The 14,410-nt window shown below is 40.9% G+C and overlaps 1 protein-coding gene across 2 annotated transcripts in view; it reads right to left on the reverse strand.

Annotated features, from left to right (window-relative positions):
* The window catches only part of ano1a (anoctamin 1, calcium activated chloride channel a), a 72,023-nt gene that overhangs the window by 37,547 nt on the left and 20,066 nt on the right, over positions 1-14,410 (reverse strand). For both annotated transcript variants that reach the window (XM_056383575.1, XM_056383569.1), the window contains exons 3-5: positions 7,056-7,403; positions 2,529-2,627; positions 469-620 (exon numbers count right to left, since the gene is read on the reverse strand). In XM_056383575.1, coding sequence (XP_056239550.1) covers positions 469-620; positions 2,529-2,627; positions 7,056-7,403 — 599 coding nt within the window. The remainder of the gene's footprint in view (positions 1-468; positions 621-2,528; positions 2,628-7,055; positions 7,404-14,410) is intronic.

The raw sequence follows: 14,410 nt of genomic DNA on the forward strand, positions 1-14,410 counted from the left end.
TGTGCCCTTGGATCCATAACGTCAATGACTTGGTTTCAAATGAAAAGCATCACACAATGAAAGCAGCACGCTGTAAAGTGTACAGCTGCTGCACTGCCTTTTTCTTCACATCAAGTAAGTCTATCTGTATATCTCGACAATCATTCATCCAATCACCATCAAGCTATTGTATCTTGCTGAGGACCTTGATGAAGTGCAGTGTCGACTGTAAAGTTTTTTTGGATGAGGACTTCTTGAGAAAAATTTTAAATGTATCTTTTCTACATTTTAAAGGTTTCTCAAGAACCGCTCATCCAAAACACCTTACACTCAGTGAAACCAACATATCTTCACATAAGCTCCTTAAAAAGCTTTTTACTGTTTACCTCAGTGACCAGTGGACTGAAATACGAACGTAAGACTGTGTTTGCTGCTCAGAGAGATCTCCATTCTTCTGGTAATAACTGAAAGGAAAAGGTTTTGACTCACAGATGCTGCTTCTCCCTGGAGAAAGGATGAGAGAGGGATTTGACGCTGTCTGATCTGTTGGCATCCACCTTTGGATGGAGCGGAGCTGTGACTTTGTGAATGAACAGTCGGATCTTCTCCACGACATTGCTGCCTTGTTTCACATCATACACCTGCAGAGGAAGTTAAACAGGTGAGGCAATGGGATAAGGATTTCTTCTTCAAGAGCCAAAGTTAGAATGTCCTGTTATCTGACATAATAACAGCTGAACAGAACCGATGTGATCTATCCATTGTTTCTATGAGGTTCTATGTTCTAGAGCTCAGCAGGATTTGAACAGGCAGGATTCTCTTCTGCGTCTGTATTTATATGTTTGATTAGACTGATCTGATGCATCTAAAGCAACAGACTGTAGCTTTGCCCTGGTCAGATTAATAGAAAGGCCGACACATAAAACGGTATCATCTTCAAAAATATGTTCCTTTCAGTGATGAATGGTAGAAATGATATTATTTATGTATATGGTGAATAGTAGAGGACAGAAACTAGAACCTTTCAGGACACCTGTACTAACTTTAAGAGCATTGACAAGGACAGACTAGAAACTGCTTCATCTCTACCCCAAAGAAAAGCCTTCAAACGGGTTCATGTTCTGGTGACCTGGTCTTAGGCTCCGGTGGCATAGTCTGAATCCTAACTGCTGAGGTTGTAATATATTAATTGTTCACTAGGGACTCCAGGGTTCAAACAGTGTGGTTGGAGGTTTTGGACTCAGCTGATGTTTTGTGTTTTGTACCAGTATCCAATACGTCTACATTTGACCAGTGGTCATGTTAATTCAGTCATTGACTGAATTGTTTTAACAATGAAGGAAAAATCTGAAGGTTGTCTGTCATTTGGACACATTAGAGCAGAGTTGGATGACAGGTTGAATTCAGGTTACAACTAGGGTTGCCCCCCATCCCAGTTTTCCCAGGAGTGTTCTCTTTTTTGAGCGACTGTCCCAGAAAGTTAATATCCTAGTTTTTGAGAAAATGCACTTCTAAGTTAAATTTAATTTGTTTCCTACTACTGCTTTTCTATTTTCTTGCTGGTTATGTCCAATCCTGTGTCTGTTAACATATAAAAATGGGTACAAAACAGTGACCATGCCTATACTTTTATTTGATTGGTACCAGAAATATGAAAGTTTACCTTATTACATAGCAACTGACACGCAAATTAACATCCATGACCCCACCTTGAATTCAGGCAGAGAGGACTGAGACGGTTGGTAGCAAGAGTGTTAATAAAACACAAAACAAAAAAACAAGGTGTGGTTAAATGGGGGGAGAGATGGACGAGATGTCACAACAACCCGCACCCCCACCCCCACCCCACCTCACCCCACCCCATGTTCCAGTTTTTCACACATCGAAGGTGGCAACCTCTGGCTTCAACAGGTCCATAGAGTTCCATTAAATTTCTTGTAAACAGTTTGCTCATATACTGCTCAAACAAAATGACGTAACAACATCATCCAGGAACTGCCTACACACTCTGGCCACATGAGGCCGGGCGTTGTCCTGCACCAGGAGGAACCCAGGGTCACTGCACCAGCGTCAGGTCTGACAATCGCTCTGAGGATTTCATCCCGTTACCTAACAGCAGTCAGGGTACCGCTGGCTCTGACATGGAGGTCTGTGCAACCCTCCAAGGATCTGCCTCCCCAGACCATCACTGACCCACCACCAAACCGCTCACGCTGGATGATGTTACAGGCAGCATAACGTTCATAACGTTCAATGTTCTGTCTCGTTATCATTAAACATGAAAATTAAAATGACAGGTAATAATAGATAATGACGGAATTTTTGTAAAGTAGACTGTGGTGAGGTTTGTACTGCACAGTCCCTATCAGGCCTACAAAAGCTGTCACCACAAAGTGACCCCATTAGGGTGTTACAACACTACATGAATGCAAAGGACAGAGCAACAGGAAACATCTTCACACTTTTCACCACGTTAGACTGCAGCTCTGAGAGCTGTGCAGGCACTCAGCCTCAGGGAAGCAGATAGTCCATAATGATGGGTGGAGTACCTTCTTTGTTGGCATTTTGAGCTTCATGAACTCAGCCTCTCGACACAGGACGTTCCAGGGAGCATGGATCTTCAAGAAGCCGATTCCAGGGATCTTATTCTGAAACACAACCAGAGTTGCGATATTTAAATACTAAACACACTGCAGGAACATGGGGCAGCTCAAAATGTCTGAACCACCACTGTAAACAGTCACAAACTCACATGTTCATCGCGTATGAGATTATCTCTGCAGCCTCTACACTTATGTAAAACCTCCTTCACTGCCAGACTCACTTCACACAGTTCAGTACACTGACCTGTCTGGATATAGGAATACATAACATCCAACTCAAAGTAGCTGACTAAGAGCACTGTGTATATCACACCATGTATTTAAAGGTAAACTGTTCAAACGCTTTGTTGTCCTCCTGATGAGAAGCAGTGGATGATACATTGTAAACTGCTGCAGCAGGAACTAGATGCAGCAAAGATATGGACATACATAGATATGGAAAAGGTGTGGTTTCATCTGTGCATGTACTGGAAATAGGAAAAGAAACTTTCACCCAGCATCGCAGTTTAATTTGAATATAAGGTGGCTTCAGTGTGCCAGGATTTCAGGTCAATTCTAATTGATTAGTTACTTTGATACATTTAGAAAACTACCCATGAATTCATTAGTAGAAATGCATTTTATCTATTTCTTGGAGGAAAAGTACGTCCAGGTTTTATTATATGGATCTGCAGCAAAAAATTTTGCTGACTAATGAGAACTCCTGTCATTGATCTGCTCCTTTCAGTCAATACTGGGGGAAAATGACTGTGTGTGTGTGTGTGTGTGTGTGTGTGTGTGTGTGTGTGTGTGTGTGTGTGTCTGTGTAACTGTGCAGTCTTGATGAATGAGAACATGGAGATCAGATGGAGAACAAAACAATATATTGTAAGGATTTAAAAACCTAAATGAAACATTAGCTTATTGTATAAACATTACAGGCAATGTAAATTCAAGATGTTTTATTATCTGTCTATTTTGTAATTTATTGTTTATTTTATTGTTATTAAGAAGAAAGAAGTGGAATTAACATTTCTAACTTTTACTGAACATCATTAATTAAATCTATGAATCTGTGCTGGAGGAAAACAAATTAGGGACAAGACAGATCACTTCTTCTGTTGTTGGTCATTAGTTGTTCTGGGTTCATTCTGCTGATTTCTTCAGTAATTAGTCCTGTGTTGAATAAAATTTTGAGTGAAGGCCAATTCATGGTTTCTGGGTGGATCTGTGAGACGTAAACTTCGTCATCTGCCTAAGCCTACGTCCACACTACTACATTTTAGTTTTTAAAACTCATCTCTCATCTCGTCTCTCTAATCAGAGACTTCCAGAAACTCTGCTGGACCTGTTTTATTTTGAAAACTCTGGGGTTGTGTTGTGTCTGAATGGACAGAAACCTCTGGAAACGATGACACCCACAGTCTCTCCTGATTGGCTCTCATCAGCCTGGACTACCTGTGGTGAATACAACATGATAATGAATTACCGTGTTACTGGCCTTGCTGTCTGTGGTAGCAGCTGTTGTTCAGTTACATTCTCTATTTTAATACTAGAGCTGTCTGTAACTAATTACTTGCAGAATAGACAATCTACTTCCTGTTTCCACCAGCTCGCACATGGTCATGTGATGTGTTTTAAGGTGTGTTAGTCTGGATGGAGATCGTTTCTGATATGGAGCTAAAAGAGTCGTCTTGATGGAAATCAGTTTTAAAATGAAAACGTATCAATGTGGACACAGCCCGACTCTATCTGGACGTACACCTGCAGCTCAAAGGTTGAGACCACGAGGACTGTCCTCACTGACTGCACAGATGTCAGAAAAAGTGAAGGGCACTCTGTGATGTGTATGTATGTGCTGTATTCCTCAGCCTTGGATCTGTCGCACATACTGTTTCTTTTTCCTTTCTCATTTTGTTCAGCTAAATACAACAAAGAAAGGAGGTCAGCATCAAGCTTTCTACTGTGCAGGCAAAGAACATGTCTGAGTTCACATTTCTCTGATTGTTGTATGTATAGAAACACGTTTACATCTGCTTTGTGACCAAAGATTCACTTTAGTATCTGCAGTTACACAACAAAGACTGACACCCTGACCATGACAACGACCGTCTATATAAAGAGTTCATGTTCACACCTCCCTGCTTTTTGTTTCCTGTGGTAGGTGCTCATGTTGTTTGTGATAAAAGCCTTTCTCAGAACAGATTAAGAATCAATCTGCCTTATGCGAAGAATGAATGTATCTCCATCTTTTCTACAGGAAAGAGAAAAGATTTAATGAAAACAAACGTCTGTGTGTCCATGGGTTCACTCACATAACACACAGCAGTGACATGAGAGCTACCAGGACCAGGCTCGAGCAAACATCTATGTTTAGATGAGATAAGACAGAGAAATAAACTGAATAATATCAAAAAGATGCTCTGGAGTCAGTTCAGAGATGCGGGTCAGGTGACTGATAACCAACTGAAATCAGTCAGCTGGTTTGTATTAATGAACTCTGAACACATTGGATGTTAATTTCATTACATTATTAAAATGTAACCGCAACATCTACCCACAGAGACCGTTTTGAGACCACTATTAACTGGAGTCAAGAATCCTGTCTTCATAACAGTGAGAGCTGAATGTGAAAGCTGAATGTGAGTACCTGCAAAAACATTAACATTCAAATCTGTTCAGTAAATAATATTAATAACCTGACATGAGGAGACATTTTTAATTAATAGCTTTGTTCAATATGGGAATGATATTGAATTATCTGCAGTATCTGACCTGGTATAAGAGCATGATAAAAACAGTGGTCACTGGTCCACTTGATTCCTGGTAGTAGTAGTAGTAGTAGTAGTAGTAGTAGTAGTAGTAGTAGTAGTAGTAGTAGTAGTAGTAGTAGCAGTAGTAGTAGTAGTAGTAGTAGTAGTAGTAGTAGTAGTAGTAGTACCAGACCAGTTTAATAGTCTATTATATTATTAATGGTCTTATTCTGTCGCCGTGTGTCAGAATGTGTAATACCTAAACACGTGAGTTGACTCCTGCATCTCTATGTCGTTATAGATGATATATATAAATAGGTGAGATGACGAGTGGATTTTGGGTGTGTTGGGATCAGTTCTGATTGTCCTCGGATCCCTTTTGGTCCCTTTTGGATCTGGTGTCTCCGGCCCTGTTCGCAACTGGCATTAATATGCGTCTCCAGTGATCACTTGTGTTCAGATCTCACTTCCTTGTTCTATATGCAAATGAGCAGGTATGAGTTGTTGTTTTTAGCCAATGTGACAGACTGGTTTGTTGTTAATGTGTGTATGTGAGAGGTAGAGAGAGAGAGAGAGAGCGAGAGCGGCACAGAGGGGTTGGGCGACTCATTGCTCTGCTCACAGCTCTACAGTGAAATAAAGTTTTATCCATTTGAAATAGTAAAATATTTTGGGATGATTATAAACTGTGTTGGGACTAATCAGACTGTGGCAGAGGACATCAGTACAGTAGAGGTCCTTCAATGTACCCTTCATTTACAACGGCTAACACTCCATGTACCAAGGTAAACTCAGACACATGGAACAAGCTACAGAGCATGTGTGATGATATTCCATCCATATTTTAGAAATAAGATTTTAAACCTTTCCTTGTGTGTTATTCTGATTACAATTTTGTAATTTTATTGTTTATTATTTAAATTGAATTGATTTGATATGATGTGATTTGATTTGATTTGATTTGATTTGATTTGATTTGATTTGATTTGATTTGATTTGATTTGATTTGATTGACTTTATTGTCCATTTCAGTGGAAATATGTCTTTGGCCTCTCCCAAAGGAGGTGCAATAAAAATACTTTTTTGTTTTATTGTTTGTTGTATTGTAAATTCTTTTTTGACTATCTGCTCATGAATTGTTTTTATCATGTTTTTATGTACGTTCAGGTCTCTCTTGAAGATGAGATTTCTATCTCAATGGGACTAACCTCAATAATTAAATGTTAAATAAATAGAAATGTGGTCCTAAACACACCTATCTTCATACTGTGTCCAACACAATGGACCACTGCCACCTCTCACCCTCGTGTATTTAATGAAGAGGACAGAACTGCTGATTCAGGCCCCACAGGTCTCACTAAGGAACAATAGAAGAGTTCAGTCAATGCTGGATCAGTGATCTGTTCTGACTCTGATCCTGAATGTACTTGTAGCCTGAGCTCATAAATAAAAGATGGCAACGGTCAATTTCCAGCAAACAGCAGCTCGTCTGTAGAGCAGGGTAATCAGGGAAACTAATTGCACTGACAACAGCTGATGTATTGATCCACTCAGCAGCTGAAGTAATAGAAGTGAACTCAGAAATATTGTGACCAGAGGAGAACAAGACATGGAAATGGAATTCAGAACCAGATCCCAGGAGAGCCAGGACTGTAAGGGTCCACACATCAATCACATCCCCTGAACCTGCCCTGTCGACACACCATCACATTCATCTGTACACTCCTCCCCCCTTTCTCACCCCTTCATCCTTTTCCAGCTCCAGCCCCGTCTCCAGGAGGTTTTCCTCAAACTCTTCCCGCCGAAAGCGCTTGTCATCCTCGTGGTAGTCCGTCCGCTGCTCCTGGGCGGCGATCTCCGGGTCTTCCTTTGGTTGCAGCGGCGCTCGGCTGCTCCTCATGCTCATGCTGCGGCGAAGCCGTCGGATGAAGTTGTTGTCGGCGAACCTGGATGAGCGGCGCCGGACACTGGTGGGCTTCTGGATGTGGTAGGCCAGCACGTAGTCCACCCGCCGGCGCCCATCACAGAAGTATGGGCCTACTCGTGGATACAGCGGCGAGACGTCGTCTGCATAGAGGTTCTTCATTGGCTGGAAGCAAGAAAAGAGCGACAATAAGGATAAGGTTGACCAAACACTGTTCAACAGTCTTTCTGTTTTTACTGTCAGTGGTGAAATGGCTCAGTTTTATTATACACACGTGCGCGCACACACACACACACACACACACACACACACACACACACACACACAGTCTGTAATCCTGCTGTGACCTGCTTCCCTCAGATATATTACAGTCAGGCAGAACTACTGTTGCCTATTGGGAACAGATGCAAAATATATTTAGAAACTGGTAAAGTCATCTGAACACCTGTAATTGTTTTTATGACAAAGCCAGGGGAAGTTTGATTTGGTTCACGACAACTGCACGAGGCAGCATGGGATTACTTTCATAATATTTAACTACACTTTAATTCTTCTGTAGCCTGAAAACTCCAGATGTGAAGTGTTTGAAAGCATACAGAATCATGACTAAATCTTTTTATGTATTATTTATTACAAATTTAAATAAACTTTAATTGCCAGTGAAGGAACGACACGTAAACTGATTCAAATCCTGAATGAGGACTTTACATTTTTTTCAGTGAGAAGATGTCAGAGAAAAAAAGAAAATAGGTTTGGACCTACTGTACATTGTACCTGTACTTTGGTATGTGACAAAACACCTGAAACCTGAAATACAACCTGACTGGTTAAATCCTGATTTTATAACTGCGACGTTGTCTCAAAAACACATAAATGAAGGGCAAAGACTGAGCTGTAGTTTCTGCTGTATTTACTGTAACATGATCACTCAGAGAGAAAGTTAGAAGAGACAGACTATCTTTTTAGTTAGTTATTTTAGTGTGAAAGAGAGAAAGAGAGAGAGAGAGAGAGGTAGTTATTATTTACTTCAGTTCTCGAACGTCACAGACTTTTATTAGAGGCAGGTCTTTATGTCTAACTCCCTCTGTTTCATATGTAGAGTTGGTCATAGTCGTTAGTACGAAGCCTCGTTACCTGACTTCTCTCTCTCCCTCCCTCTCTCCTGCTCTCTCTGCTCCGTGTGTCTTATGTTTAGTTATTCCTCTGCCTCCTTTAGTAATAATGATACATGGAATGAAAGTAGTTTATTTGCTGTAATGGAGGCGAGGCTCAGTGTATTGGAAGTGCTCCTCGCAGCTGGGAAATGAGAGCGGCTTAGAACTCCACTGAGCATGGGTGGAAGTACCATCAGTCAGTCAGTCAGTCAGTCAGTCAGTCAGTCAGTCAGTCAGTCATTCAGTCAGTCCAGACTGCAGTCCAGCCCTATAGTGTTTATGATAATGTTGTATATTGTAATATTTGGGCTGGACAGTATTGAGATATTAAGTTTCAACCTAGCCTGAAATAAATAAAAGAAATCTATATAACATACTTCATGGTCTTCATTTTCTGCAGTAGATTTACATCATGGTGCGCTGGACTAATGCACTCCTGGGCACCATATACTTTCACACTAGCAATGTTAGACTGTTTACTGTCTCCAGAGACGCTCGTGGAGGAGGTCAGCAGAGACAACACAGTGTCCATCGTACACAACATCATGTTCAACAGGGAGCAACATACAGCAAACAGTGCTTCTGCAGCTGAATCATGAAATATTGACCGTATACAGCAAGTAGTTTGTACAGGGTGATATGCATCCTGCACGGTCTATTTATGTTTCACACTTCACAGCTGCATCAACTGAAGGGTCTTCTTGTCCTCGTACCTCTGTGGATTAGCCCACAATGTAATGATACGCAGGATTCCCACACAAATGTCACCTCATACTGTCTGTATGTCTAGTGCATTGTGCCTTGTAAAAAACGGTGCACACATGCCCTCAACCTACAGTTTACAGTTCAAGGACAAGGCTGATGACAATTTATATTTTTCTTTTTATTATCAGTTCCCATGCATGAAAAGACCAAAATAACACTGAATTTCTCCTACTAACCAGTATTGTGTGTGTATCAAAGCCTGACATATCTGATTCCTCTGAGCCATAAAGCTCCATTGTTTCCAAAAACCATTAAAAGGTTGTATATTGTATAAAGGTCTCTGTCCATGTGCTGTTTGATTATAAAGCAGGTCTAGGTTCTATACTAATACTATGAAAGTATCAAAGCCTCAGTCCACAGAGAAATGCACACAGCCTGTATTCAGAAACTGAGCCTTAAACCCAGCCGTCAGGACTTCTGGAACTTTGTGATGTCACAACAAAGCAGTCACCGCCCTCAGCCACGCCCTAAGTCCTGCCCACCCTCGTAACAGCGTTCCAGCATTTTTCCTTGCGAGTTTCTAGAGCCAATAGTTTCCTGACCTGTTTTTGCCTTTTGCCTGCTGATTTGGACGCTGTTGCCCTTCTGACTGATCACCTGTGTACCGACCTCGCTCTGATTAAAAGGACTGATTTATGAACTGAGTCTGTGTCTGCATTTGAGTCCAAGCCTGTGGCTCAGCATTGACTGTTATCTGGATGCTGTGTGAAGAACATGCTGATAACACAGAGTGAACTCTACCACTATTCACAGCTGAAACATCATGTAGAAGAATTTCACCAGAATTCAATGAGTATTGATTAATTAGTATAGGCTGTGGAGAAAGACCTGAAATATGGAAATTTGACCACAACACACTGGAGCACAACCAGCAGTGGTCACTATTTATTTTCTCGTGATCTGAGTGTAAAATGTCCTCTGTGTGACCTCCAGTCTGATCCATCTGATTACAGCTGAGTGTGGTACACTGCCACTAGAGTAACCAAACTCCAGGCTATTTGTAGACCTGTGTGTGTGTGTATGTGTTTCTGTTTAACTCTGGGTGCATTTTCCCCCAGAGCCCTTCTACTGAGCTTTACATCATTGCTCAGTGTGTGCGTGTGTGTGTGTGTATGTGTGTGTGTTGGCTGAGGTTGCAGTGACACACTTCTGACACAACAGTGAGTCACACGGGGTCGAACAAACACAGATCTTCAGCTGCCTCCACTGACCTCCAGTCAGAACAAAAGTCTAGTTATTTATCACTGTATAAACTCCAGGAGATAAACCCTGTTGTGATCACATTACATGAACACTGATGATGCTTCAGGAGGAAACATGTTAATTATGGCACCAAAAAGGACACAATTAAATAAGACTAAGTTTACAGCCACACTGAAAGCTGTATGAGGCTGTAATAAGGCTGTGTAATGCTCAATGTCAAAGCCTGTTTCTTATTTTCAAGTATAGTGAGTTTTGTAAATGTAAAAATGGTAGTGGTCATCATGCACAATATGAAAAGTTAAGGAATCACCAAAGCTATGAAATTCATCCTGGTATGAAATGAACATGATTATCTGGACTATCTGTTCCAGATATTACGGCAGTCCATCAAATACCTGTTGAGACATTCTGAGCCAAAGCTGCCAACCTGCTGGTGCTGCTGGTAAGTCAGGGGCCAACATAATTATTAGAATACATTGTCCTGAACCAGAGTTCATTGCAATTTGTTGAGCATTTTGCAAGAGTTTCAGTCTGCAGCGAGGTGGTTGACCAACCAACATACAGAATGGAAACTGTTAATGCATAACTTAAAGCTGCACTAAGAAATCCCTGGAGTTGTTGTATTCTAAAATCCAAAACTTTTTTTCTTTTCTGTGTCTGGTAGTTTGTGGCAGTGTTTTTTATAAGAAAATGATTGATTAATGGAGGGTCTTCATCCATTTATGGTTAATTGTGGGAGTGGCGATCAGGCTTGTGCACATGCGCCCAATTTATCAATGAGTGAGATTTATAAAGCAGAACCATGCAATCATTCTGATGAGAAGAACGTGTATGAATATGTCTGGTTTTCTGCATACACATAGTTTTCTGCATCCGGCCTCTGGTGTTTACACAGTGATACAGAGGAAATTACGTGGCAATACATGTTGAAGATCAGACAGTCCGCTGTCAATAAGAGAGTCATAAACTCAGGCTGAATGTAGGTGAATTGTCTTCATGGTCAGAGATCAGCACTGAATCACAAAACCAATATTGAAACAGTGGTTTGCTTTTCCTCTTTACAGCCACCAACCCACTGAACAGTAGCAGTGTGTGTTCCTGTGTGTACAGTGTGTATGGCCCCCAGCCTCATCCCCATCACACACACACACACACCCACACACACACACACACACACACACACATAAACATTTTGATCTTCAGTCCTCTATCAACAGGAAGTAGTCATAGCTGGAAAGGTCAGAGGTCACTCCTCGGAGGGCGCATTAGGATGTGGTGGTGTATGCATCATCCACCAATAGAAACTCTTTTCTCACCAAGTCACTGGGAAATGAGGTTCTCCTCTCCTCTGGGCTTCCACATGCACACAGCCACCCACACATATACACACATACACATACACATTTCTGAGCCATTATAAGCTCAAGGCTGAGGCAACTAGCAGTTTTCCAGTTAGCAATGTTTTTCACAGCAGCAGTGAGCTGCATGTGGCGGGTTGGACAGTGAGTTTTAACATGTTGAAGGTTCGAGGTTCAATGGGTTACTATGGACATCAGACTTCCATAACCAGCAGCAGTGCCAATATCAAATCTGACTCACTTCTCCCAAGTCCAAACACACAAAGCACATCAACACTTGTTCACTCAAATTATCAGAAACTAATTTTCTTACTTAACTCTGGTGGTGTCTGCCCATGCAGAAAGTTTTTTTTTTACATGTCAAGGTTTTGGGATGTCTGGGCAAAACCTAAATCCACAAACCTGTCAGCGAAAATCTGTTAACAGCAAAGCAGATATCTCAAAACATTCAAATATTTCATCCTTCTAAAAGAAAAGAGGCAGCAGCTTTCATTTTGCTCCAAACCCGAGGAACATATGGGACCATAAATTCCTCTGAGCTACAGGGAATGGCAGTTTCCAATTCATTTCATACTCACTGAAACTGGCCATGGCTGTTTTTTCATAGGCTTGATTTAGAAAGTAATATTTAGTCTTAATCATAAAATACATTTTCAGCCTCTCAGTGTGAGATTGTGATGTCATTATCTTGTGGTCTTGTCTAATTATCTTAATTTCTCAAGATGGTAATTTATGCATTGTTGTACTTAATAAATTCAGTGATAAAGACTTAATCATTTCATTATGTCGACATAACACATTTTTAAGGCCAATAATAATGGTCATGATCAAACATTAGATCTGATTAGACCATGAAGGACAGGAGACTTACTAACAAGTGGATGATGACTCACTTCAATTGTGATTAACAGAATCTAATGTTCCTCCTGCATTCGTTGATTTTGACCAGTGCTGTGAACACAACAATGATGTATTCATAAAAATATGATATGGTGAATGTCTTAGCAAACAGTTCACACACACACACACACACACACACACACACACACACACACACAAACACACACAAGCACTGCAGACAATGTTAGACAAAGGAGATTCTCACGATGTAACTCCCATCCTGCAAACTAGCCTCTGATCAGCAGCCTTGGTGTCAAATGTATCAACTCTACTCTGACAGTCTGGACTCAAACCTCCACAGCAACTGTCAAACATCTGAATATATTCCTCCAGCCAACACTAACAAATCAACACACAGCTTACACAGTGTGTCAGTTAGCAAAGAACAAACAGCCATCAAGAAAGGCACAATAATCATTGTAGGTCTACACAGTATGAATGAATGATGGGACCTGATCACACAGTCACTTGCATTGATGTCATGACAGCAGCCACATGTTATCACACACACAGATCACAGTAGCTGCGTATTTTCATACATCAACATATGAGAGGTAACAGTTACACTGCTGTAGATTTAAGTCCCTGCTCCCCTCCATACAAACACAAAAGATTCATATGAAAACATATGAAATTCATGTACTATGCCAGTGAGTGTATTGCGTACACAGTGTACTACATGTGAGTGTACTGACTGAAGTATCTGATTTGAGTATTCCCTCTCTTTTGCTCTGTTGTTGGTATCCTCCACCTCCTGGAGGAAAGATCTGGCCCTAGCTTTGTCTGTCAGTAGTCTGGTGCTGTGCAGGTACAGTTGTGGTTGCTAGTACCCATGTAGACGGTACATGCTCCCTCTTGGCCCCTTAATCAGTCGTTTTAAGTGCACTTCCTATCAATGCTATGCAGACGATACACAGTTATACTTTTCTTTCAATACAAATGACCTCAGTTAACTCTCCACACTGCATAACTGTCTAACGGCTATCAAGAACTGGATGTCAAACAACTTCCTCAAGCTTCATGAGAAAACAAAAGTCCTCATCATAGACTCTGAGAGCACCTCAGTAAAACAGTGTATTAGTCCTTTTCTTTCACCAACATATGAATTTTGAATGTCACGTAAATAAATTGGTCCAATCCTGTTCACTACAGTTGAGAAACATTGCCAAAAGCAAATCTTTATTATCATTTCAAGATCTAGATAAAAATCATCCATGTTTTTGTTTCTTCCCGTCTTGACTACTGCAATGAATGTTCACTACTCAGAGTTTCAAAACGCAGCTGCCAGATAGTTAAGAAACACACAGCGTAGGTCACACATCACACCAGTCTTGGCAAATCTACACTGGGAACCCATCGAGTGGAAAACTGATTTTAAGCATTACACTGGCTGGCCCCATCTTATATTCTCAGTTACTGTGTTCACTGATTACAGTGGGGGTCATGATTATGTACAGGTGGCAGTTGCTAGGTAATAAGGTAAATTGGGCACTATTGTACCTGTATTCATACTTTACAGACACAGGATTGGACATAACCAGTAAGAAAACAAAAAAAAGAAGTAGAAGGAAACAAACAAACCTTTGTTTGAAAATATGAAATTCTACACTAGAAGTGGATTTTCACATAAACCGGGACAATTCGTGTCCTTAGAAAGAATATAAATTTTCCGGGACAGCCAGGACGGGGGCAACCCTACGTACAGTGGGTCTATCAGAGAACATACTGCTGCTGCTTATCTAAATATGAATTATAAGAGCAGTGAGAGTGAACCCTCACTGTCTGAAAGACA

Source organism: Seriola aureovittata, chromosome 1, assembly GCF_021018895.1.
Source record: "Seriola aureovittata isolate HTS-2021-v1 ecotype China chromosome 1, ASM2101889v1, whole genome shotgun sequence".
Lineage (NCBI taxonomy): Eukaryota > Metazoa > Chordata > Actinopteri > Carangiformes > Carangidae > Seriola > Seriola aureovittata.